Source organism: Geotrypetes seraphini, chromosome 9 (genome assembly GCF_902459505.1).
Source record: "Geotrypetes seraphini chromosome 9, aGeoSer1.1, whole genome shotgun sequence".
In the NCBI taxonomy this organism is placed as follows: domain Eukaryota; kingdom Metazoa; phylum Chordata; class Amphibia; order Gymnophiona; family Dermophiidae; genus Geotrypetes; species Geotrypetes seraphini.
This window is the reverse complement of record NC_047092.1, coordinates 126,111,425-126,138,710: the sequence shown is the minus strand read 5'-3', so window position 1 is coordinate 126,138,710 and position 27,286 is coordinate 126,111,425. Positions and strand designations below refer to the sequence as shown.

Below are 27,286 nucleotides of genomic sequence, written 5' to 3'. Positions count from 1 at the left end.
CTGCTGTTGCTCTACCTCATCCTGGGTTGCTCCAAAGGTGGTCAGCACCAGCATGGGGCCTTCAAGCAGAGGCTTGTGCTCAAGCACCACTTCCTTCTACTATGCCCCCTGACTGTAAATGTGTTGGGAGGAGGGGGAATCAAGATGGCGATGGAACAAGTTGCTTAGCAGGAGGCTCCTGCTACGATGGCAAAATAACAATTACTTGCCTTTTTTCAGCGTTGTTTCTTTACTAATGTTGAAGCGTAGAGGAAAACAGAGGGGTGATCTTCCTGCCTCCTTTGCCACATCGCTAATGCGCCAAACAACTATTACAACCTATGCTGTGACAGTTGTACAGGGCCCTTCTGCAGATCGAGGTGGGGGGGGGGGTCGACCTCGATATTGAACAGTGATGTTTCGCTGAGCTCTGCTGGTCCAGGAGTTCCCCCATGCCCTGGGAGGTTGTCTGTGCCTGCAGCTGAAAGATAAGCTCCCAACCTGATGCTACTGGGAGACATGCTAGAGTCCTCCTTTTAGGCTCAACAAAGATAAAGAAAGAATGCCTCAAACCTCTGAGCACTGTGACCCTGAAAAGGGACAATTACTTTTATAAGATAGACACAGAGAATAGCCATGCTCATTGGACTTTGGGCAGGCAGCTGCTGAACTGAGACAGATTGTTGCAGTTAATGCTTCCCTCCTGCCAGTTTATCATTCACAGGTTTTGGTGTCCTTGGAATTATTTTCTTCTTGGGTAATGGGCAAAATTGGTGGAGAGAAACTGAAAGTGATTTCATTGTTGATGATACATGAAAGACTGCAAATGGGAGATGGTCCCAGTCTTCCAGAATGCAGATTTGCATTCACTTTCACAACCTCAAGTTGAAATAATACCATAAGAGATCAGGAACAAAAAGAGAAGGGAACTCATGCATAATAGTGACAGTAACACTAAATCATAATTATTACTATATTTTTATAATAACATTCTGTAATATTTTTCATCCAAATTGTCAACCTTGGTATTCGTGAGACCACCTCACAAGACACCAGTAAGTCTTGCTGTCTAGTATGAGAACTCTGAAAGGGAGAGGGTGGTTGGATTTAGTTTGCAACTTTTTCAGTTGTATCTCAAAGTGGAGTTACATTGAGATCAGTGGTGTAGTAAGGGGGGGAGGCGGTCTGCCCTGGGCGCCATTTTGATGGAGGTACTAGCACCCCTCCCCCTCTCTGCCCTGCCTCTTCTCACTCCTCTCCTTCCCTTCCCTTCCCCTGTACCTCTAATTGTTCACTGCTGCGAGCAACAACTTCAATTGCTCCTCACGACTGCATCGTCTCTCTCGCTGATGTCACTTCCGGGTGCTTCACATAGGAAGTGATGTCAGAGAGAGAGCCAATGGGATTGTGAGAAGCATGTTGATGTTCTTGTTGCTCACAGCGGTGAACAACTAGAGGAATGGGGGAAGGGACGGGAGGAGCATGTGCACGACAGGGGGGATCAGGGAAGGAGTGGGGGGGCAGAGATGATAGCGGGGGAGGGGCGCAACCGCCCTGGGCGCCTCTCACCCTTGCTACGCCACTGATTGAGATATAGTGGTAAATATTCAGCCAATATGAATTTTTGAGATCATACTTTGATTTGAAGAACATAGTTTATGAATAAAAATCTTGGAGTCCTTTAGGGTCCCCAAGATTCTGGATCAGAATGCTTCCCTAATGTTTACCGAATAACAATTTGGATCCTCCTAATGCATTCTTGAGCAAGTGGTTCCTTTCGTCGAGTTTCCATAAACTTCTGAGCATGGGACAACAGTGACTTACTGGGAGGAAAAAGGCCTGTGCATAGCCAGAGTAACTGCCAGCCTCTATTCACACTGTAACTAAGGAGAGAGAACATGATTAGAAGAGTCTAACTAAAAGTGCAACAGAGAAAAAGAACATCATTCTTTCAGTTGTAAGGTAAAAATAAACCAAATCAGTTTCAACCAAGAAAGAGAAGCAAGCCATCCTCAGTCCTAATGTGTGTCATTGATCTTTCCACATTTTAGGAGAGATCTTCAGCTCCAGAAGTGCAAGTAATCAGTGGGCTTAGATCCAGTACTGCTACCCCTGGTCCTGGCTTATTACTTTTTACTGTTTCCAGTAAGCTGTTTCATTATTTGACAATAGATTTCATCTCGGAGCCTCTCCTCCTTGATGGCTGCCACGAAGATGCAATCTGTGAGTTCCACAGAGGAGATGACCTGTTTTGTTGGATAGTCTCCCATGTATCTCATGATGGCTGAAGACAGAATTAAGGAAAGTAGCTCAGATTCTAGGAAAAGACATGAGGCATGGAGGAGTTACCTAGTGATTACAGCAGCAGGCTAAGAATGAGACAGGGTTGAGGATCCTGCTTCTCCTACTGGTGACCTTGGCCAAGTCAATTCACCCTCCATTGCCTTAATTACAGATTAGATTGTAAGGCCTCTTGCACAGGGAAATTATTAATGTGCCTGCTTTGTAACTCATCTGAAACTCAGTTTTGGAAAAAGTAAGCAATTTAGGGGGGAATTCATGAAAGGACATTAAGTGTGTTAGTGTGCGCTAACTGCTAAAGATGTCCATTTTCGCTTAATGCCTTTTCATGAATTCTCCCCTAAATCTCAAGTGCAAGTCAGACACATGGTTCTCATGAATTGCTAATTTCATATAGAAACTTGATATACACCCAGGCATTTCCAACTTACTAAAGTGAAACTCAATGGTACTTTTGCTATGATGGTGAGAAACTTGACTCATTTCATCAATATGACAAAAGCCTGAAATCTACTCACCGCTCTGTTCATAGTATTCAAGCAACAGAGTGTCCCCAGCAAGAAAGGCAATAACCATCAATAACAGAAAGCATGATTATTCTCATATTAACCTAATGTGAAAAGGATACCATTAAATGACTGGCAGGCAAAGTCCCTTAGTTTTGAATCTACACAAATTTTTTTCAGCAACGGTAACTTCAGAGGCTCCCTGGAATGCACCCACAAATTTAACTTCTGGTAGGATTTTGGAAGAGCATTAATATGCGTAGATTCTTTCTCAGGAGTCCTGTATGCAGAGAGAAAGAGTTAATCCAAGTACATTCTTAATATCAGCAAATGCCACAATTGCTGCTGCATCTTCTCCAGGGACACATTTGTGGACATTGTTTATGTAGAGCAGTGGTTCCCAACCCTGTCCTGGAGGACCCTCAGGCCAGTCGAGTTTTCAGGATAGCCCTAATGAATATGCACGAGAGATATCTGCATATAATGGAGGTTCCAGACATGCAAATATGCTCCATTCATATTCATAAGGGCTATCCTGAAAACTCCACTGGCCTGGGGGGTCCTCCAGAACAGGGTTGGGAAGAACTGATGTAGAGGCTATGAGATGGGGATCAGGGTTCCTTTGGGAATTAACAAAATTATAAACTATCCATCTGGCCAAATCTAATGTAAATGGATAACAAAGGTACATTCATAACAACACCACCATCACAGAGGAAGTGATATCACTAGTGAAGATAGAAGTCTAGGCTCATGGCTCCATCTCAAAGCTGAATAATTCCCCTATAACTAGCAAATTTTTGAGGGCCCCTGAGTGTCTGATTAATTCCTGGGGTATAGCAGTGTGTCCATAGCATCCAAGAAGAAGAGGAAACCGATAAGGCAGCAAACTACACAGCAGAGCAAACCAGATTGGTCACCACATGCTCTCAGGTTGCAGGATGATGGAGGAAAGCAGCTTATTTTGGGAGTGCCAGTGGTGGTGGCCTGGGTATCTTGCACAATGGTGATGCATTGGAACCTCCAATCAGGGCTGACCTACGAGAGCTGCTTATAGAAGTCAGATCTGAAATTTCAATGGTTGCAACGCAGGTCAAAGACATGATCTGAGAACTGCAGCAGGATATGGCTGACATGGGGCTTACATCAATGCAATAAAAACACTCATGGACACTTGTGAGGAGACTGCTACTGGTACACAAAGTGAATTGGAAGATGTTTGAGCTGAGTTACATGAGTTAGTGGATAAAATAGAAGATATGGAAAATAGGGCCCAGTGAAATAATTTTTGAATCCATGGAGTACCAAAAAACTGGAACACATAAGGATGCCAGAGAAGTAGTAGTAAGCTTAACCCGATGGTTATTATAAGATGACTCCCTGGACCACAGAGTGGGAAGAGCGCATAGGGCATTGGGTCCTAGGTTGATGGACAGACCAAGAGACATTGAAGTGTGTCCCCAAAGCTTTGCTTTAAAAGAAAGATTGCTGCATAGAGCTAGAGAGCTGGACAATATTCAGTGGAATGGCAACTGCCTTGAGCTCTATCAGGACTTGGCCTCCAGCACACTGCAGAAGAGGAGATTGTTCTTGCTTGAGCCAATGTTCGTTATAGGTGGGCATTCCCTTTTGGATTACCGATTACTCTTAATGAGGTCCATAAGAAAGTTGTGACACTGGAAGAAGCATGTGAACTCCTGAGGAAAAAAAGGATTGAGGTGCTGGAATACCCGAAACCTGGGGGTACGCACCAATCTATTCAACACTCTGGTTTGTTTTAGATGGCAGAGTGTGGAATGTAGGACTGGTTCAGCATTAAACAGACCATCTTCAGGAATGGCCAGGCTTTAGTGCCCTAATTGCCAGTGGACTGTGGAAGCTACCGTGGGAAGGACATTGAGTATTGACTAGGAAGGGTATATTTTTGAGCCTCTTTAGTTGCTTATAAGTGGGTGCCTCCCTAGATTACTGGGAATGATTGGGTGTTGGGAGTAGGGGGAATGGAATAGTGTGCATGAGGAGAAAAAAGTAGTGTGTATGGGAAGTTGGATGGTGAATGAATGATGATGATGATGTTGTAAGAGGTTTGCCAATGCAATACGTTATTTGCTGCTGGGGATGGATACTTCTTTGGATGGAAGTGAGAAGTTGGGAAGAACCCTCTAGGGGGGTATGAGGGAAGGGATTAGGAGGGGAGAGTATGAGTGAGGGGAAGGGGGATAGGGAAGGGAAGGTTTGGGGGGAGGGAGAAGAGGTTGGATGGAAATGATGGTGGGTACAGGAATTATAAGGTCATGAATCATTTCAGATGGCTTGGGGGTGGGGGGTATGAGGCTAGCATTGCATAATGTGAAGGGTCTCAATTCTCCTTATAAGAAGAAAGTGCTCTTTCAAGAGCTGAAATGTCTGTAGGCATTGATCTGTTTTGTGCAGGAAATGCATCTTCTCTGTGCTCATGAGCAGTTTATGAGGGATCCTCGCTATCCTCGGGCATTTTGGGCTTCCTGGGTGGGTTCTTCTAAGAAAGGGGTAGGCATTTTGCTGGCTAAGGGGTTGAAGGTAGAAGTTCGATGAGTGCTGCAGGATCCACAGAGGAGATATTTAATGCTGATGATTGTGTTAGATGGAATTTTCTATTCATTAGTAAATGTATATGTCTCAAACAATAGCCTTGGTCACTCAGATATTGCACTATAAAGAAGGATCCCTGGTCCTTGTGGGCAACATTAATCTAATTATGGCCCCATATTTGGATAATTCATGGAGGGTGATAGGTTACAGGAAGAAGGATAGGAAGATCTTGCAGAAAACTGTATGATTTCTACAGGTAAGGGACTATACACATTATTCTCCGGTACATGGCTCTTACATGAGGATCGACTACATTTTTATAGATAGGATCTGATATACAGGATTACTCAGGCAAGGATAGGGCAAATTATTGAAGATGAATCAAAGTCAAAAATATTGGCGGTTGAATGATAGTTTGCTGGATGATCCCATGGTAGTGAGTAAAGTGGAATCTTGGTTAAGGAAATATTTGGACTTTTATGTGGGGAGAGAGGCTTCACCTGAGACCATATGGAAAGCACTTAAGGCTGAGGCCGTATGGAAAGCACTTAAGGCTATCTTAAGGCACCTTATCTCCTTAGCAACTTATCATAAAAAAACAGAAACAGGAGGCAAGGCAGAGGTTCCTTAAACAGATTGTTAGGCTCAAGGGCATTCATAAACATCAGCCTTGGGACAGAATAATGGGACAGTAATTACAGGAAGCGTGAAAAGAACAGAACTCTTATGAGCTGGAGAAACCACACTTTAATCTACAGATGCTTAAGCAAAAGCATTTTGAATTGAATAAGGCCAGTCAATTAGTTGCTCACAGGTTGAAGATGCGACGTACACAAAATAATATTTTGGCTATTTGTACAGCTTCTGGGGATATAGGGGCTCATACTGTAAAACATCCAAAAACCAGCCTAAGTTGGCACTTGGACGTTCTAATAGCAGGGACTTCCAAGTGTGCTGATAATCAAAACCAACTTTCTGAACGTGCAGCAGCACTTTTTTTTTATTCTTTATTAATTTTAAAAACTACAACATTACAATAGTTTTCAAGTTTTCAAGTTTTATTAGGATTTTATATACCGCCTATCAAGGTTATCTAAGCGGTTTTTACAATCAGGTACTCAAGCATTTTCCCTCTCTGTCCCGGAGGGCTCACAATCTATCTAATGTATCTAGGGCTATGGAGGATTAAGTGACTTGCCCAGAGTCACAAGGAGCAGCACGGGGTTTGAACCCACAACCCCAGGGTGCTGAGGCTGTAGATCCAACCACTGTGCCACACACTCCTCCACAATACAACTTATGCAATAGAAAATGACACAGGGAAAAAATCTGTCCCCATCACTGCACCGTTCCCAGCCTACCGTCCCCTTCACCGCCCCGTCACCGCCATTCCCTTCACGTCACCGTCACCGTCACCGTCATCCCATTAACCACCCCGTCACCATCCCTGCAGCATCCATACAAGCCTCAGTACTGCAACTTTTAGCTTATTCCTTTCTTATAAATCAAAGTTCTGGCTGCTGAACTGGAGAAAGAGATGTTCATCTGGCAGGGCTTTGTTTATAAATTTTTATCAACACAACTAATATACTACTTTATCCTGAAGCAAAAAAAAAAGAAAAAGAAATAGAATTTTTTTTCTACTTTTGGTTTCTGCTTTCCTTATCTTCTCATTCAATTCCTTCCATCCACTGTTTCTCTTCTCTCTGCATCTTCCATTTGCTCTGTTACTGTGCCTCTCCCTTTCTCCCCCCTTCCAAATTGGTCTGACACCCATCTTCCCTCTGCTCTCCCCATAGTCTGGCATCTCTGTCTTCTTCCCTGCCAGCATCTTCTCCCCACTCTTTCTTCCCTATTTCCCTTCAGCGTCTTCTCCCACTCTGTCTTCTCCATGTCCTTTCAGCGTCCTTCTCCCCCACTGTCTTCCCCATTTCCCTTCATCATCTTCTCCCCACTCTCTCTTCCCCATTTCCCTGCAGCGTCTTCTCCCCATTCTCTTCCCCATTTCCCTTCAGCGTCCTTCTCCCCACTCTCTGTTCCCCATTTCCATTCAGCATCTTCTCCCCACTCTGTCTTCCCCATGTCCTTTCAGCGTCCTTCTCCCCCCTCTGTCTTCCCCATGTCCTTTCACTGTCCTTCTCCCCATTCTGTATTCCCCATGTGCTTTCAGCGTCCTTCTCCCCACTCTGTGTTACCCATTTCCCTTCAGCGTCTTTTCCTATCCACCCCACATTTCCTCCTCCCTGCCCCTTACCTTCGTGGTGCTTTCACCCCCCCTCCCCCAGACAACAGGCCTGGTGCGACAAACCTCCCTGCCCTTTACCTGTGGCCGGCGATGTCTAAACTGCCTTCTTACAGCAGCCGGAGTGTTGTAGTTGCATATGGCTGCCGTAAAGGTCGTCTCTGATGCAACTTCCGGTTGCGTCAGAGATTAACTTTATGGCAGCCACACGCAGCTGCTGTAAGAAGGCAATTAGACTTGTGGCCATGAAGGTAAGGGGCAGGGAGGGAGAAAGGGAGCTGATTGAATTCGGCGGTGGCAGTAAGGAGGGAGCGCGATAGGTGACCGCGCATGTTCCCACTCTTAACTGCGGGGACAAGGCCATTCACCGCTCCACGGTGGACACAGGTTTTTCCTCACCATTTTGGCGGGTTACCTGTGGCTAGCCGTGGGTAACAGCCACCGTGTCATTCTCTATTATGCAACGCATAGTAATACAATAAATGCACATTCATCTTTCTCATGTTCATAATCATCCATTTTCCCCCTCACCCACCCACCCAAACAATAATCATTCAGTATAACAAACATATTATCATAAATATCCTACCTATTCTGAATGGTGTCAGGTCAAAAGCGCGCTGGGACAAAGGCGCGCGCCACTCAAACTTACTGTTTTTAGGGCTCCCCCCACTTTACTTCATTGACATCGTGCCACGTTGTGGGGGCATTGGGGGTTTGGGGGGTTGTAATCCCCCACATTTTACTGAAAACTTCACTTTTTCCCTGTTTTTAGGGAAAAAGTTAAGTTTACAGTAAAATGTGGAGGGTTACAACCCCCCAAACCCCCCATAATGCCGGCGCGATGTCTATTAAGTAAAGTGGGGGGGCTCCCCAACAAAACCCCCCGTCGGAGCCCCTAAAAACAGTAATTTTGAGCGGCGCGTGCCTCCATGCTGCGCTCAATTGTCCAGGCGCGGCTTTGTCTTTCGCACCGTTGTCTATGAACCATTCTGAATAATGATATCTTCTCATCCATCCCAGTTATAAATATTGAAAAATCAATTTATGACATAAAGAATCCCCCTCCTACCCTGCCCTGGATATGTACCAAAATAAAGAACAAACTGACTTACAGTCAACAAACAATTACAGTGAGTTAACATAAAATGCCAATAGGCCCTATATTAATTTAAATATAATAATAATAATTATTATTTTATTTTTATACTGCAATACCTCACGGTTCAATGCGGTTTACAATAAGAAGTAAAATTGTACAGCACAGTGAATTTACAACACAAATTCAAAACCTTCTGTGTAATTTAGAAGATACAACATTAACCCCCCCTCTTCTATTACCATGTCCTAAATTTTCAGCATTTATTCTTTCAAATCTATAACTAGAGCAAAGACTTGCCCACCAGAATGAAAAATTTAAACAATCACAGTTCTTCCAATTTCGAGTGATCATCTGGATGGCTATCCGTGTCATTATCAGGAAAAGAAGACTTTTATAATGATCTATAAGGGGCTTAACATGTAAAATTGTACCACATGTAAAATTGTACCACAAATGACTGCCTCATACGTTAGAGGAATTGATGATTCTAAAATGCTATTAATTCTACCCCATGGAAAAGCTCACGGATTGGTTATACTTAGAATGGAAATTGATGTCCCCGATGCGACTGTTTCATGTGTTGAGTATCAAGTTGTCCAGATGGGTTAAGAACAATAGTATTTTATTAGACACCTGGAAAACTTTGAATTTTATGATTAAATTGACAGAGGTTCCAGTAGAAAAATCTACTTATCAATCCTTGTGGTTAAACTCCAAGATTCAAATTGGCAAGTCTGGGATCTTCTGGAAGCAATGGGTGCAAGCAAGGATTCAAACATTAGATGATGTTACATCAGATGGGAAAATGCTTGAGTTTTCACGATTGCAACAAAAATATGATATAGCAAACTCTCAAAACTATAAATGATTGCAGTTGAAGCGGGCCATTCAGAAAGGGTTCCCTGATTGGCAAAATCTTAAAAATTTCTATAGTCTACAGATCCTTTCCTTCCAGACAGATAAGTTAGGACATCAGGTTGCCAGTTAGTATAAATTAATATCTGAGCTCTTGAATAAAAAACCTAAAAATGGTCTTCGGGACATTTGGAGCATTGAGATAAAGCAGTATATTGCTGCATCTTGATGGCCACGAATTTGGATTTGGAGGATGAAATGTACAGTGTCAGCTACTATGAGACAAACATGGTTTTTTTCTGTTGCATAGATCTTTTTGGATCCCAGTTAAGTTGTATAAATTAGCTAATTCTAAATCTAATAGATGCTGGCACTGTCATTTAGACATTGGGACACTGGATCATCTGTTGTTCTATTGTCCTTTGATACTCAATTTTTGGAAGTACAGCAGCACTTCTAAGCTGCTGTGCACCCAGAGAGCAAAGGGGTGTGTTGAGAGGTGTGTTATGGGCAGGAATCAAGCAGGCTTCAATCTGGATGTACCCCAGGCATAATCAAAACTTTCCTAGAGGGAACATAGACACCAGCAGTTAGACCTGTTTGAGTTGTGTCTAAGCTCCACAAAGGTGCCCAAACTGAGAAGGAGGATTTAAGGCATGAGAAGAAGGAGGATTTAAGGCATGACACCCCCTTACTTCCCCAGTGGTCACGACCCCCCTCCCACCACCCAAAGAACAAACACCCCCACCCCCCCAATAGGCTTTCCATCAGTTGATTGCAGAAGAGGAATCCCCAGTAGCTGAGCCGGTTTCAGGGATTCCTGGTGGCTCAGCTGATGGGGATTCCCCCTACCAAGATCAGCTGAGCTGCAGAGCCCTACACCCCTCCCCCTGACATCCCTGACATCCCCCTGACATTCCATACCTCGCCCAACATCTCCAGCCCCACATAATCCCCCAACATTCCTGGCCCCCCCATCCCCAGAAATTCCCCCTGTACCTTCAGAAGGACAAACAGCAGGAGGGAGGCTTACTCCCTCCTGCCTACAGGATGTGTGCTGCAAATGATAGAGTTTCCCCCTCCCAATGCATCTTGGGATGCAGTGGGAGAGTCCGAAGGCCCTGATTGGCTCAAAATCACCATTCCATGGTAACCGTGGTAATTGCCACGGTAATGGTGAGGACCTAGACCACCTTGCCCGGTATTACCACAGTAGCAGAAGACCATTCTACAGTAGTGCCGCAGGTTCAGGAACTGCTGCCGCAGTAATTTTGCAGCAAGGGGGACATTTAACATATCTGGTGGTTTAGTAGCTTGGACACAAGAGTATTTCTAAAACTTAATGCTAAACTTGAACAGTTATAGTGGACACTGATATTCTTTTGTATGTTTGGGCTGTTTGGTTTCTCACTGAAAAGGCAATAAGCTATGGCCTACAGATTAATGTTAAGGATTGCCTGTATAGGTTTCAAGATTCCTGGTAATGACTGACATTAAAGCATTCTTTTACAGGGCTGCAGTAGTGATGCTGCTGCAGTGAATACACCAAAGCCCTTCATCTCCTAGTGCCTTTGGTGCATTTACTGCAACAGCATCACTATTGCAGCTTTGTAAAAGAAGCCCTAGGTTATTTGCATTTGATATTCTGAGAGCTGTACTTGATTGAATTTTTCTTTTCTTTATTTGCTGGCTTTTTCGTTGCTTGGAAATGGACATTGTCTGTTTATGTTGTTTGGTTCCATGTCACACTGAGAAGAGCATTAAGTCATGTGCTATTAGTTTGCTTTTATACTGAAACAAAGCACTAACCCCCTCCTTTACTAATGCGTAGCGCAGGTTTTAGCGCCGGCAGCGGTAACTGCTCCGATGCTCATATGAATTCTATGAGCGTCGTAGTTACCACCGCTGCCGGCGTTAAAACTCTCGCTACGCATTAGTAAAGGAGGGGGTAAGTTATTTGTGTGTGATATATCTGAGGGCTGTTCTTGATATGTTTGCAATTGTGTCTGTTTTGCTCACAATAAAAAAAAAATTTCATTTCTTGCTTTATTTGTTGTGATTTTGTGAACTAAATAAGAACTAAACCTTTTGGGACAGCTGGACTAAAATATCACTAGTAGTAAGGCTTAAAATATTTATTTGCAATGCCTTAGGCCCATAAAATTGCAAAAAATCATCTTTCTGCTTTGAGCAGGGAGATGCGGGGAAAGAAATTAAGACTGTGGGGACAGTAAGCTTTTGAGCAATTGCCCCCAAGTCCCATGGCTGTTCCTGTCTACAAGGATAACAGGGGCATTTTCACTGGTTATCTTATAATTTGCTAGAGCAAAGCCAGATAAGCCATGGCTGAAAATTTGCATAGCCAGTTAGATTGCCATTCCATACGTAACTGAAAATGTTCCCTATTTGGATATCATTGTATTAGTGCTCTGTGATTTTACAGGTGTGTGTTTTAGCAACCAGATTTCATTATGTATGCAATTTTTGCAGTCTCTTGAAGGTTACATACACTTGCATCCAAAAACTTTCCATCCTGAGAACGGTGACGGGATAATCGCATGCCAGATGCCAGTGCGCCGACAATCCAGCGCCGACAATTCGGCGCAAGACAGAAGCGCGGGGGAAAAAATAATTTTTAAAGAGCTCTGACTGGGGGTTTGGGGTGGCAACCCCCCCACTTTATTGGTTAGTGTTCGCGGGGGGGGAGGGGTGAAACCCCCCACATTATAAAGAAAACTGAACTTTTCCCGAAAAAAAATCAGAAAAAGTTCAATTTTCTCTATAATGGAGGTTTCCAACTCCCTGAACCCCCCTCCAACAGCAGTGCGAACACTAACCAATAAAGTGGGGGGGTTGCCACCCCAAACCCCCCGTCGGAGCTCTTTAAAAATTACTTTTTCCCCCGTGCGCTTCTGTCTTGCGCCAAATTGTCGGCGCTGGATTGTCAGCGCGCTGGCATCTTGCGCGCCACTGACTATGAACCCTGAGAACAGTACCTGAAATAGTGATAAGAGAACTCTTCAAGAGTGAACGGTTTCACTTTCTCCTCCTGCTCTTCAAGATCTTCCATGCGATGGTTTTGGGCTGTGCTCCTTTGGTCTGGAGACATCATTAATAAATTCTGTCAACAAACAAACAAAAGGTCTCACACAGCCCTCTCGTTCTGTAACATTAGTACCTAAGGGGCTCATAAGCAAAAAAATATAAACATCCAAAAAGCATCCTAAATTGCCAGGATGTCCAAGTGCCAATAATCAAAACTGCCTTTCTGGATGTCTAACGAGGTATCCCAGCCTCTATGTGTCCAGAGCTCAAGATGGGCATGGTAGAGGCATGTTAGGGGCGGGCTTTGGGTTTGCTTAAGGGCAGGTTAGACTTGGATGTCTTGCAGCGATATAATCAAACATTTTGCAAGACGTCCTGGATGGAACTTAGACGTTTGGAGCTAGACCCGTTTTAGAAACGTCTAAGTGCCACAAAACTGACCAAATGACCACTGCATTTATTTATTTAATTTATTTTCTATCCCGCTTTCCCCACAGAGCTCAAAACGGGTTACAGGTTAACATACATAATATACAGTTAACAGGTTACAATTTGTTATAGTTACAGTTTTTTTTATACAAGTTTTTATCCTAACTTGACACAAACTAGGGATCTAATGGCAATATACAAAATACTGTATAAAGTTTAGAGGTTAAATTTGCCAGAGTTACAGTTCAAAAATTTTCAATACAAGTTTTACCTTAATGCAACACATACCGAGGATCTAGTACCAACATACATTTATTTGTAATCCATTGGTCATGGCGGGGGAGTTAAGTGAAGAGGCATGTTTTTATTTCTTTCCTAAAGTTGAGGAGTCCTTCAAGGGATCTGATCTGCAGGGGCAGTTGATTCCAGTGGCTTGGTATGAAGTGGGAGTAGGAACATCGTTTGACAGTTTGCAGTTGAAGGGCACATCCAGGGGGCATTTTGAGGCGTATTTCATCTTGAGAGCGGAGGGACCTGTTCAGCACATACTGAGGAAGTTTGGCCAGCATCAAGGATATGAATGCTAGCATCAGCAACACGGCAGAAGAACGCTCAGGCATCAAGGATATGAATGCTAGCATCAGCAACACGGCAGAAGAACGCTCAGGCATCAGAAGGCCATGAAGCAGCCTGATTAGATTGCTGCATGCTGCCGTTTGCAAGGTACTATATCTCGCTGACAGCGAGATATAGTACCTTGCAAATAGAGAGAGATGGAAGCGTCAATGGGGGTTTGGCGGTGGGGGCGAGTGGGGGGGAAGTGCTGCTGCTGGTGACTAGGGCTTATTTTTAGGGTAGGTCTTATTTTCGGGGAAACATGGTACTGGTTTGAGGTTAACTCAAGAATTCTATTGAAGCCTGTGAGAGTAGGTACTGATACATGATGACAGTAGCTTAGTTATAATGGCTGTCTTCATCTGTAGTATAGCTCAAGATGATATGTCATTCAGTGGTATTTGTGAGTCTTAATGTTCTTCACTGATAATATATAATATATATATATATATGGTGTTGCCCATGGTTAACTCTGTAAACTGCAAGGAACCTAATGGTGCAGAGGGTTAATAAATCAAAGTTTATGGAATGTTATGCTAGATGAAAGTATAGGTTGTATCTTTTTTTTGTAATTTTTTTTGTTAATGTCCACAATGAGCATATCTTAGCTCACCACTTGTTTGGTGACTTACCAGTATTTAGAAGTTATACAGACATTCCTTTGGAGGTGTCTGAGGTTTGGTAGTTCAGAATGGGTCTCCATGTAACCATGAAGGGATATAAAGATCTGGCTTGAGGAGAAAGTAGCTGGTTTACAGTTGGCCTGAGAGAGAATGGAATGTAGATGGGTTCCTGAAGTTATTATTGCTGGCACTGAAGGTGCGTAGAAAAGGAATACCTGGTGAAAGTTGTTCTGGTGAAACGCATGGAAAGCCTGCTAATATCTAATGAGTGATACAACTCAAAAGTGTCTTTGTGAGGCTGTGGGCAACCGAAGTATGAAGTGAGGATATGTTTAAGTGTAACATGTGATATAAGTTGGATCTGAAACAAGGGCATAAATGCTCTGACTCAGCATACCAATGTAAGAGGAATGAGAAAAAATACTGCCCCAGTGAGAAGTTAAGAATGGTTCTCCTGGAGACTCCATCAGATTGGGAATTACCAAAGTAAGGTTGTAAAACCACTGGAGGAGGCCTCTGAGGTGCTTTGGTATGGTGAAGGTTATCATGAAACTGGAGGCTTGAGGATGAAGAGACAAAATATATGGCTTCATGTGTAAAAATTTAGAAGTGTAGAAAGCCTTTAACGTGTTGAGGGGTTCTGACTGAGAAAGTAAATAAAAGTAATCAAAGCTAATGTAATATATTGTAATTTGATCTAATTGAATTAATCCAGAATGTCTGAGGCATGGCCTGCCTAAAGACGAGTAAGGTGACATATAAGAAAAAACCCAGAAAGTATATGCCACTGGAAAGAAGTTTGAGGAAGACAGAAGCATGAATGGAAAAAAGAGTGCAGAAAATTGTGAAGCACCAAATAGAGGGGAAGAGATCGGAGTTAGCAAGAAAAAGATAAACTAGCGTGCAAAAGGAATCTAGGTGGAAAAGGGATACTGTAATGCTTTGGAGGTATGGGAAGTGGCATTGTGTATGAAAATGTGAAGCCATTACTGGAAGTTTCTGAGAAAAGATTTAAGTTATCTCACAGCCATGCCAGGTTCTTGAGGTATCTGATAAGCTGTATGGAAGAAAAAGCCTAGTCTGCTATCTATGTGATGAGGTACTGCTGTTCATCTGCAAACTGAAAGAGATTGAAGTATTAATAGAGAAGTCCGGTCTTTATACATCTAACAGCAACATATGGTTCTTGCGTTCGGTGAGAATACTGCAAGCCACTGTTCAGAAAAAGAAAAGCTAAAAAGCACGTAGCTAATGCAGAAGATGGAATTCGAAGAGTACTAGTAAATAAGCATGGTTATGTGAAGAGAGTTGCGGCAGTAAGCCTGCACTGAATGTGACTCTTAATAAGTAAATCTCTGATGAACCTAGAACAGTGGGGGGGTGGGGGGGAAATCTATCTACAGAGATAGTCTATATAGAATGGTAGATAGCGATGGCAGCTGCCAGAAGTGTATGGCATATTACACAAAAAGTGAATAATTGAAGTAAATATGTTGTTTGTGCCTGAACTTATCACTGACAGTGAATTAGTGGAGTAGCTAATGGCAGAAAAAACAATGAGAGGCTCCTGCCCTTGAATTACAGGAGAGAAGGTTCTTCCATTAGTTGGAGAGGGTTTGTTGTGTTGAATATAAGTTAATTACGCTCAGAAATCTACCGGAGGAAGTTCTGTCACCCTAAAAAATAATTTTTTTTTCTATCCAAATCCTGCAAGTGCTGCTTTAGCAGTAAAACCCTAGCCAACCTGAAGTCAGATGATTGAGAGCTGAAAGAATCATGGTGTCCAAGCTGAACTAGAGCAGCCATTAACTGCAGCTCAGAAAGCATTTTCTGCCTTATAAGATATTCCTTACCACCAGCTGATTGTTTGGTTTGACAAGAGTTGGGATGATGTAGATCGCATCTAGAGTAGCAGCTCCCATTTTTCCTGTCCTTTCATTCTGAGCAGAAATCCAGCTCTGATTTTGTTGCATCTCCTTGTCCTGGGTTAAAATTAGGAGATCCCCCTTCTTGAAAACCAGAATGGTAGGGTCATCTGGAGTGAAGAGCAAATAGAAAGGACTATAATTAACTGTATATCCTGTGAGAATTAATCACTGAACATGAAGCATACTAAAGAATGGACCTCACTAGGTTTTAGGTCCCTCCCAGTATGGAGAGTTTCAGTATACTATGAAATAGGCAAAAAGGGCCGATTCTGTATAGGACACCTGGTCTCAGAAGCTGCCTAAGGGGCTTTTGAGAATCGCACATGGACATAATATATAGAATCACATTTGTCACAGGCGCCGGTTAGAGAATCGGGTTGCCACTGAGCTGATTGCAGCAAGGGAATCTCCCTGCCGCGAACAGTTTAGTGGCTGTGGCAGGGAACCTAACCATCCTGTGAAGACTACTGGCAGGAGGGATGCCCAGTCCCTCCTGCCAGAACCCCTTCAGATCATGGAAAGAAGGGATGCCCAGTTCCATGGTGGCCTATGGGATTTGGCCAATTGGAGTCCTAGGCCACTCCCAGTGCATCCCAGAATGCATTGGGAGAGAGGTCTAAGATTCCGGTTGGCCCTGGTGCCTCCTATGGGAGGGGCCTTAAGCACCTGGGCAAATCAGGGTCTTAGGCCCCACCCTGTTGCATCCCACAATGCACCAGGAAGGGGAAGGCCTGCCATTCAATGGAGGTGGGCCTTCTGGCTGGGCATCCCTCCTGCTGGGAGATGTATTGGGATGGTGGCGGCAGAAAAAATTCAGCACTCCTCTGCTACTTGAAAGCCATTACTGAATGGCAATCTTGGTAAAGCCTAGCTTGACCTAGAGCAAGCAGATATGAGGAACTATGGGGCTTATTTTCATAAAAAGATAGACATCCAAAAGACAGCATAAACTGGCACTTGGATGTCTTACCAGTCAAAACGTCCAAGTGAGCATTTTCAAAACTGACTTTCTGGACGTCTGTGCATCCAGAGTAGAAATGGGCAGGCTTTGGGTGGGCTTAGACTTGGATGTCCTGCAGCTATAATAGACCCTTTCCCAGGATGTCATAGACGGAACTTAGATGTTTTCAACTAGACCTCTTTGAGAAGCTTCTAAGTGCCAAAAGGTTACCCAAACTGACCAGATGATCACTGGAGGGATTAAGTAATGAGTTCCAAATACTCTCCCAGTGGTCACTGACCCCTCCCACCCCCAAATTTGAATGAAATAGTACATACCTGGCTCTAGAACAGCAGAACTTAGTATGGGAAAACCTAGTAGAGTGTCACACAAGTGTCTTACGTAATCAGGTAGGTGGGCTAGTGAACCATAGAGAGAAGGAGCCAGGCCCATAAGCCACTCTAACCATTACATTTATGGTGGAATGTGTGAGCCCACCAAAACTCTTCAAAACCCTACTATACTGCCGTATAGATGCTACCTGCAGTCATAAGGGCTACTGGGGTGGTGGAGAAGCAAGTATAGTATGTTTTGGCGGACTCACCTCACATTATAAGAGGGTTATGGTGAAATGTACTTCTGGCACTTTTATTTGAAGTTCTGTTGGTATGTCTGTGTGACCAGTCCATTAGAAAGTGGGCCCCTCCCATATCCAAATGGACTTCATTTAGACGTTTTCAACTTGGACGGTATTGTGGTCAAAAATGAGGAATAAAGTTAGATGTCCTGAGGCTGGACACCTAGTTGGACATCCTGATGGTCAAGATGTCCAACTAGATGATGTTCAAAAAAAAAATTTTGGACATTCAGCATTTTCGAAAATGGACCCTTCTGGAAGTCCAATTTTGGATGTTTTGTGGAAAATGTCAAAGTCGGACTTAGATGTGCTATCAAAAATGCCCCTCCACATCTTTAGAACAATCTCATGGATACCAAAAAAAATATAGGCCATAGTGGAGTTTATCCATTTGCTGATTTTTTACTGAGGCTTTGGCATTCTCCAATGTGGCAAATTTCTCAAGTGTTTCTAATCTGGCACCCATTCAAAGTACAGTTATCTGCCATTCTCCCATGGAAATCATTTAAAATCTTAACAGGGAGAAAAAGGGACTTAAGGCAATTCTCAGAAGGCAACTCATTTGTTAGCTTCATTAGGGAAACTGATACATTTGGCCTATCTCATGTCTTTGAGGTTACTTCTGAATCTATCTCCCTCTAATTCCTTTATGAGCACTAAGTTCAGAATCTCTTCTGTCCTATGTGATTCCACCTCACCAACCCCCCTCTAATTCCCTACATGAGCACTATGTTCTGACTCCCCTTTTGTCCTGTGGTGTTTCTCATTATTAGATTGTAAACTCTTCTGAGCAGGGACTGTCTCTTGCATGTACAATGTGCAGCGCTGTGTACATCTGGTAGCGCTATAGAAATAATAAATTGTTGTTGCGTTTCACTTTCATTTATGCCTCCTCATTCCAGAGCTTCCTTTCAATTGAAAGAGATTCGCCTCAAGCACACTTATACCATGTAAGTACAGTAAAACCTTGGATCGCAAGTAACTTGGTATGCAAGTGTTTTGCAAAGCAAAACATTTTATTACATTTTAACTTGATATACAAGCAAGGTCTTGCAAGACAAGTACATAAGAACATAAGCTGTGCCTCTGCTGGATCAGACCTGAGGTCCATCGTGCCCAGCAGTCCGCTCACGCGGTGGCCCATCAGATCCAGGACCTGCATATAAGAACATAAGAACATAAGAAATGGCTTCGCCGGATCAGACCCTAGGTCCATCCAGTCCGGCGACCCGCACCCGCAGAGGCCAAGCCAGGTGTTCCCTGTTGAGAAACCTTGTTTACTCGTATCCCTCAATGTGATTTGCGAGAAGGTGTGCATCCAACTTGCCCTTGAATCCCGGAATGGTGGTCTCCATCCCGACCTCCTCCGGGAGTGCGTTCACAACTGAGCTGATGGTTCTTCTCTGTCTTGCTCTGCCACTGCAGGAGTGTAGTTACGGTTTCTAAACAAGCAGGGTCTTGCAAGACGAGTACAAATAGTATTTTGTATTAAAGTTTTTGGGTTGTGGAGTTTCCATTATTTCTTATGGGGAAATTTGCTTTGATATATGAGTGTTTTGGATTACAAGCATGTTTTCAGAACAAATTATGCTCGCAAACCAAGGTTTCACTGTATTTAAATGTCTCTATCATATCTCCCCTCTCCTGCCTTTCCTCCAAAGTATACATATTGAGATCTTTAAGTCTGTCCCCATACACCTTATGACGAAGACCATTGAACATTTTAGTAGCCTTTCTCTGGACCAGCTCCATCCTGTTTATAACTTTTTTGAAGGTGCAGTCTCCAGAATTGTACACAGTATTCTAAATGAGGTTTCACCAGAGTCTTATATAGTTCCAAAGAACATGACAAAATTGAGGACTAAGATTATGATTCTGTACTTATGCTTGACAAGAAGACCATTGTTTATATTCAGTTCTATACCATCTCCATTAAAATGACTAGAGAATACAGATTTTTTTCCTGTGAATTCTTGGGCATGCATAAGCTATAAGCCTATGGGTTCTGTGGAGTCACTATATCCCTACCTATTTCTTACACTGTTGCTTACCTAGTTTTGCGCTATCCTGCATTGCCACTGCATATTGTGACCTCTTCTTCAACCCATCCAGAAATGTAAGCAGTAACTCTGCAATGTCAGCACTGTCATCAGACATCAGAACAAACTCCGCTCCCTGTAATGTACGGATGGTACAGCTCTGTCCAAATGACTTTTCTGTCCTGCAAACAGAAAAGTGTCATCCCTGCCAATAGCATATAAACAGATCCAGGCCAGATGAAATCAGTAAAGCCAGAAGACTGAAAACTCAAACATAATACAAATTACAATTTAGGAGAACATTTTTCACAGTCAAAGGGGGTAAGGCTATGAAATAGTCTATCATCTGAACTGAGGTAACCTCCCTAGAAATGTATGTTTGAGAACAAGCCCTTCGCAGCTAATATGAATGGTTATAATAGTTTCAAGTTTATTTGAGATTTGATGAAATCACGTTTTTCACAGATTACAAATAATAATAATAACAGTTTATATATCGCAATACTGTGAAGTTCTATGCAGTTTACAAAAGATTAGGCAAAGGTACAAATTGATTGACTTTAAGAGGGTGGAAGAAAGAAAATTAATAGGACAGGAAATCCATTGTTGAGGAGAAAGTGATAAGTAGGACAAGTTAATCGCTATTGAGGGGAGAGAGATGAATGGATCAGTTGTCTAGATGCTTTAGGAACAGGTGTGTTTTTAGATGTTTCCTAAATTCCTCGTAACTAGTGGGCAAAAGCAATTGTTCTAGGTCTTTACCCCACGATGCTGCCTGGTGTGAGAGAAGGTGTTCATGGTGTTTTTTTCAGTTTACAATCTCTCACTGGGGGGGAAACAAAGTTGGAATGTGAGCTTCTCTTGTGTCTGTTGGCTGAGAAGGAGAAAAGGTCAGTTATGTATTTAGGGGCAAGTCCGTGTAGTGCTTTAAAGCAGAAGCAGGTGAATTTAAACTTTACGCGTGCCTCTATCGGCAGCCAATGCAACTGCCGGTAATAGGGTGTCACGTGGTCAAATTTTTTTAGCCCAAAGATCAGTCTGACTGCTGTATTTTGCATTAATCGTAAACGTTGCATATTCTTTTGGGAAATTGCCAAATAGGCGATGTTACAGTAGTCAAGTAGACTTAGTACGAGGGATTGGACCAGGGTTCTGAATGCCCATGTATCGAAATAAGCTTTAATGGATCTGAGTTTCCAGAGAGTAAAGAATCCCTTTCTGATTAAGGAGTCCACCTGGTCTTTCATGGTTAGGCATTGATCCAGAGTTACACCTAGTATCTTTATGGTGAGCTGGATAGGGTAACTAAGTTTATTGATACATAGAGGTATTTCGGTGTCAAGCGGATGTGGTGAAGCAACGAAGAATGTCATTTTTTCTGAATTAAGTTTGAGCCTAAAGTTTGTCATCCACTGCTCTATCACGTTTATGGCTTCTGAAGCTTTGGGAATAGTTTCAGAGACAGAATCAGCGAATGGGATGATAATCGTAAAGTCATCTGCATAACTAAATAGTTTTATCCCTAGCTGGGTTAGTTGCGTGCCCAGTGAGGACATGTAGATGTTGAAAAGCAATGGGGATAGTGGAGACCCTTGTGGCACACTGGATGGATTGCTCCAGGTGTCGGAAAGCTCATAATTAAAATGTACTTGATAGGTGCGGGATATAAGGAAGCCACGGAACCAGTTCAACACCTCATCCCTGATACCAATAGCGTCTAGGCATTGTAACAGTTTCCCGTGCTCTACCAGATCAAAGGCTGAACTCATATCGAATTACATGACCAGGGCATTGAGGCCCTTGCTAAACAGTGATGAACAATAAAAAATAGGGGAAACTAACAATTTTATAAGGGGGATTACAATGTATATTCGACGAGAGGGAGATGGAGGGAAGAACTACAACTTGGTATAGGAAAGAGAACAAAAAAAGGATAAAACAGAAGGGTGTTTGATTGATCAATGCTTACCTGCTTCGAGTGGAAGTGTTGAATAGACACCAAAATCAGATTAATTAAAAGCATCCCTGTGTAGGTAGCTTTTTAACTCTGATTTGAACTTTTTGAGGATTTTTTTTCTTCCCTTACCAGGTTTGATAATAGGTTCCAGGTTTGGGGAGTAGTAACTGAGAAAATCTAGGTTAGAGGTTCAATATGGTTTAAGTAGGCAAGAGAAGCTCCTGCTTGCTTAAATCAGGCTCAGTAGAACATCCACAGATATTCAGCAGCACTTAACCATGCAATGCTGCTCGATATCCTCTTTGACTGCTGCTGCACTATGCAGTTAGTGCAGTCTGTGGGTGGAGCTAGGGCTAGTGCCAGCAGTTATGCAGGCACTAGCCATATTTAGAGGCAGTGCCCGCATAGCTAACTGGGCAGATAGCACTGTACAAAAGGAAGTCTTATCTTTGTGTAACCCCTGGCCTCATATGGTATCCTTCAGCGGCCCCTAGTAGGATCCTATATTCAGCCTGATTTTTAGATACCCACTGAAAATAGGAACCTAAATAGGCACTTTAAGTAAGAATCCTATGGGGCTCATAATCGAAAGAGAAAAACGTCCAAAAACTGGCCTAAGTCGGCATTGGAACGAACATTGTCCAAATACGTCCAAGTGCTGATAATAAAAATGGGTTTTGGACATATTTCTAAATGACCTAGGCCTTCATAGTGCCGCTGAATGACCAAAGCTAAACGGGACGTTTCAGGAGGAGTGTCGAGGGTGGGAGTTGGGCGGGACATGGGCCGGCTTAGACTTAGTCGTACAACATGTATAACTGAAAGTTATATAGCCCCGGATGTCTAAGTCACAAAAAACCACCTAAAATCACCAGACAAGCACTTCAAACACATAAAACAGACCCCCCCACACACACTACCCCAGTGATCACCGACCCCCCCAATAAAATATTAATCACACCTTTAAAATTCAGCCTCCAGACCATCATCACCTGGCAGCCTGGCATAGGAAAGCCTAGTCGTCTTGAGGGTGGGTTAGGGACTCATGGAGAGGAGGACCCATGCCCATAAGCCCATGTAATCACTGCATTGATACTTAAACATGTGCACTCCCATATACACCCCCAAACCCTTTTGTACTGGCATATAAGTGGCTCCTGCAGCCATAAGGTCTAGGGGATTCTGGAGGTGGTTTGGGGGGCTCACCGTGACCTATAAGGGAGCAGTAGTGAGGAGAAGACATGGCACCCTTTTTGTGAAGTTCACAGCAGTGCCCTGTAAGGTACCCCACTATTTAGGTGCCATGTCTGGGTGTTCAGTACATCACTTTGCAGACCCCTCCCACGTCCAACAGGGATTGTTCTAGGCGTTTTTGACTTGGACGAAAAGTTGGACGAAAATGTGGTATAAAGGTAGACGATTTAACGACTTGGACAATCAGATTGGCAGGACGTATAATTAGACGATTTTCGAAAGAAAAAAAATTTTGGACTTATTTTTCGAAAATGTGTCCTAGGCTGTTTTTTACTTTGGACGACTTGCGACTTAGACAAAAACGGACTTAGATGTTTCTTTCGATTATGCCCCTCCACACTTTTAAAAATTGAGCTATTATAGTTTCATTAGATTTGATGATGTTTAAGGCATCATTGGCACTGGACACTTTTATTTATAATGTGTATATGATAGTGGTCTCTCCTGCTCTACAACTGGACTATGTGGGGGCAATTCAACAAAGGCAGGCCAAATTTGGGTGCCAAAATGCTCAGTGCAAATTCTACCTATAATGTCATCCAGGTGCCCAGATACCGACAGGCATTGGCATGCCAACATTTAGGTGCTCTCTTTTACTCCATGTAAAGGCAGACATAAATGTTAGTGTGTAAATGTTGTATTTTAGTGCATAACTTACCGCAAGGTTACTGAAATAGTAGAATGCGGTCCACAATCTGGACTGCCAAGCCTTGACATGTGGACCACCAGGGTGGTGATTTTTTTGGCCCTGACACCGCAGTAGGGGTGGATGGATCCATTCCCTCAGCCCCTTCCTCTGGCCCTGGATCCAGCATTCCCCTTAAATCCAACCTTTCCCCTTCAGTGTACCTTAAATTGTTTCTCTGTTTAGGTCACAGTCAGCAGTAGGATTTGCACAGGCTTTCTGCTACCAAGCTCAAAGCTTGCGATAGAGAGATGTACGACCCAGGGGCAGGTAAAGGGAGAGAGACATACTGGACAGTGGTAGTGATATTGGACCCAGGTGACAGAGGGAAAGGAGAGACGCTGGACAGTAGCTGGCTAGAAGGGAGGAAGGAAAGAAATATGGATGGAGGGAGAGAGAGATCATGGACTGGAAGGTAGGGAGAGAAGACAGGAGATTTTGAACCCAGGGGTGGAGGAGAGATGAAATGCATGCAATAGTTTGTGGACAATGAGTTCCAGACAGTTGAAGTTTCTGCACCTCCACTCAAAACATTTGAGTAGTCCTGACTTCAGGCATGCTATAAGTTATGGGACTCATAATCAAACCAAAAATATGTCTAAAAAAACTGTCCAAGTGCCGATAAATGAAACAGGAGAATTTGTAGGCCTCTGAATTCTGCTGTCTACCAAGAGCTAAAAGGGGCGTTTTTAGAGGAGTGGTTAGGGCGGAATGTGGGCCAACCTACACATAGTCGTACTGCAGGGATAATCAAAAGTTTTACCAGGCTGCCTGGACGGAAATATGTTCTGACATAGGCGATCTAAAAACAGGTCTAAAGGCCAGATTCTGTATAGGACACCTTGTCTCAGAAGCCGCCTAAGTGGCTTTTGAAATTCACACATGGGTGTCCTATATAGAATTGCTTAACACCACAATTCTGTAACTGGCGTCTGTGTCATAAATGCCTCTTAGAAAATCGGGTTGCTGCTGAGCTGATAGCAGCAAGGGAATCTCTCTGCCATGATCATTTTAGTGAAGACTACCCCTTGGGGGGGGGGGGTCCGGCAGGAGGGACTGGACACTCTTGCTGCGGACATTCGGGTGTTACAGCATGAAAGACTGGCCCCTTCCACATCTAAAAGGTCTTGTTCTGGGTGTTTGGGACTTGGATGAATTTTTGGTCGGGAATGTGGTATAAAGATAGATATAGTGGCAGTCTGGGCGAATAAATGCCTGGATGTACAGGTAGACAATTTCGAAAAGAAACCAATTTTGGACGTACTTTATGAGAATTGTCATTTTCCTGCTGCCCACTTTGGGCGACTAGCAGGACTTAGATGTTGTTTTTTAAAAAAAATTATGCCCCTCCATGCGTGTAAGTCTAGGACTTACCCATGCACTTCCCCCTGTGAATGCCTTCTTGCAGTCACACACTAAGCGCCCTGCACAATCACATTCTAAATACCGCTGAGCGCACAGTGCTCTTACACATGTGAATATAACATTCGAGTAAATGTGGCTTACATTTAGGTGCTAAGATTATAGAATGAGGGTATGTGTTTTAGGAGACCAACCTTGAAGTATGAATCCCAATGATCTCTGGGAAGGAGAGGTCTAGGAATTTCTTCTCTGACTTGTCCAGAAAACTGATTCCTTTTGAATTAATGGCCATAATGAATTGGTTCTTGGGTAGTGTGGGTCCTGAAAACAGAGAAAAGCTCCATTTGAGGTACAATACATTTTACTTGCATTCACTTGATGCCTGAAATGGAGAATCCATCAAAAACAGTTATTTATTTTAATGATTGGCTTAGACTCCCCCCCCCCATGTATCCTGGGATACAGAGGGAGGAGCCTAAGGCCCTGATTGGCTCAGATGCCTAAGGCCCCTCCCAAAGGGCAGGGCCTTAGGCACCTGAGCCAATCAGAGCCTTAGGCCCCTCCCCGTGCATCACATGATGCATCAGGGAGGAAAAGCCCCACCATCCTGCTCCAATGTCTTTGAGACGGTACAATGGGGGGGGTTGGGGGTAGTGGGGGACCTCTGGTGGCAGGAGGTAGTGGGCATTCCTCCTGCCATTTTCACTTCTGTGGGGGGCTCCCGGTGCCCTAACAGTGACAGGAGACTGCTTCACCTGTCACTGCTGTTACGGCTCTGCACATGTGTCAATCGATCGCTATTGGAGAATTGGCCAGAGAATCAGCCAACAGCGATCGAGTCAGTATCTTTAGTGCATCTAGCCCAGACATGGCTGGAATCCAATTGGGTTTTCAGGATTTCCCCAATGAATATGCATTGAAAGCAGTGCAGGCAAATAGATCTCATGCATATTCATTGGGGAAATCCTGAAAACCCGATTGGATTCCAGCCCTTGAGGACCGGAGTTGCCCATGTCTGATCTAGCCCTTAGTATGAAATTTCTTATGCTCTTAAGTACTACTACTATTCACTTTGAGAGCTAATTATCAATATTTAATGCAAACTCTACACTGGTAACAAATGCCTTATCATCTAGTTTATCGAGGTTACCTGAGAACTTGGACACTTCAAAGTATCTCGAGAAAAGTACAGGCCACTTTATCTGGGCATAGTCTACCACCTGTACCTTCACGTTGTTGGGAGAAAGTTTCTGTTCAACATATGAGGCCTGCAACATAGAGCAATATGGATACATAACATAAAATCAAACTGAAAACATATCACTGTATATAAACCATTTCTGCACACAAAGGGAAAGAAACAGTTAGTTATATAAATGGTACCATAGGTCAGTGCTAGGTTTTTAATTTCCATTCAAATATATTCATACCTAATATAGTCCTATTTTCAATGGGAAATAGAGAACTTCAAGTCCCAAAATGCAATAGATGGAAGTTATAAAGTCAAAATTGTTTTATAGCGTCAGTAGTGGAATTATTAAGAACAACAAACAGTTTAAGAGTAGTAAATGTGCAAAGTATTTTTAGAAGTTTTCATCCGATTTTGTTACTTCTTATCCAGTTTTGTTTAGGGAAGTATTAGCATAAATGTTAATATTTTCTCTTTTTTTCTATTCAAGTTTCAAGTTTATTTATTTTATTATTTTTTTTAACTTTATCTTTATTGAATTTTCAAAATATACACAAGATAACCTTATTCAAGAAAATCAGCAGTATGAATACAAAATTAAATCAGTTCTCAAAGAAAACAAATTAAACCTTCTTAGGCCACAATCATTCCTTACAGAGTTCCTGGAAAATGTGAAGAGAAACAATATTTTTAGTAATAACTTGATATATAAAGAATAGGCTTAGCAGTAAGGTTCCCTGTACAACTTAATTAACACTAGCAGTAGACAACTTCTTCATACCAAGAAATGCGTGCAAGTGTTCAGGTAAAAGAAATACATATTTCACTGCAAGGTACTTAACTAAACATTTACATGGGTAGGCTAATAAAAAAGTTGCCCCCAGCGTCACTGTCTCAGTTCTCATTGCCAAGAAAAGTTTACTTCTCTCTTGTGTTTGTCTTGCGACGTCTGGGTATATCCAGACCCTATTCCCCAAAAATGGTACTTGGGAATTTTGAAAATATAATCTCAAAAGTGAATTAGCAT

At 42.9% G+C, this 27,286-nt stretch overlaps 1 protein-coding gene across 2 annotated transcripts in view; it reads right to left on the bottom strand.

The window, feature by feature from the left end:
- Positions 1 to 27,286, bottom strand: part of MYO7B (myosin VIIB) — a 302,847-nt gene that overhangs the window by 58,541 nt on the left and 217,020 nt on the right. For both annotated transcript variants that reach the window (XM_033957613.1, XM_033957614.1), the window contains 8 exons: positions 26,221 to 26,338; positions 25,265 to 25,391; positions 19,825 to 19,994; positions 16,122 to 16,303; positions 12,553 to 12,677; positions 2,909 to 3,066; positions 2,110 to 2,263; positions 1,707 to 1,862 (listed from right to left, as the gene is read on the bottom strand). In XM_033957613.1, coding sequence (XP_033813504.1) covers positions 1,707 to 1,862; positions 2,110 to 2,263; positions 2,909 to 3,066; positions 12,553 to 12,677; positions 16,122 to 16,303; positions 19,825 to 19,994; positions 25,265 to 25,391; positions 26,221 to 26,338 — 1,190 coding nt within the window. The remainder of the gene's footprint in view (positions 1 to 1,706; positions 1,863 to 2,109; positions 2,264 to 2,908; positions 3,067 to 12,552; positions 12,678 to 16,121; positions 16,304 to 19,824; positions 19,995 to 25,264; positions 25,392 to 26,220; positions 26,339 to 27,286) is intronic.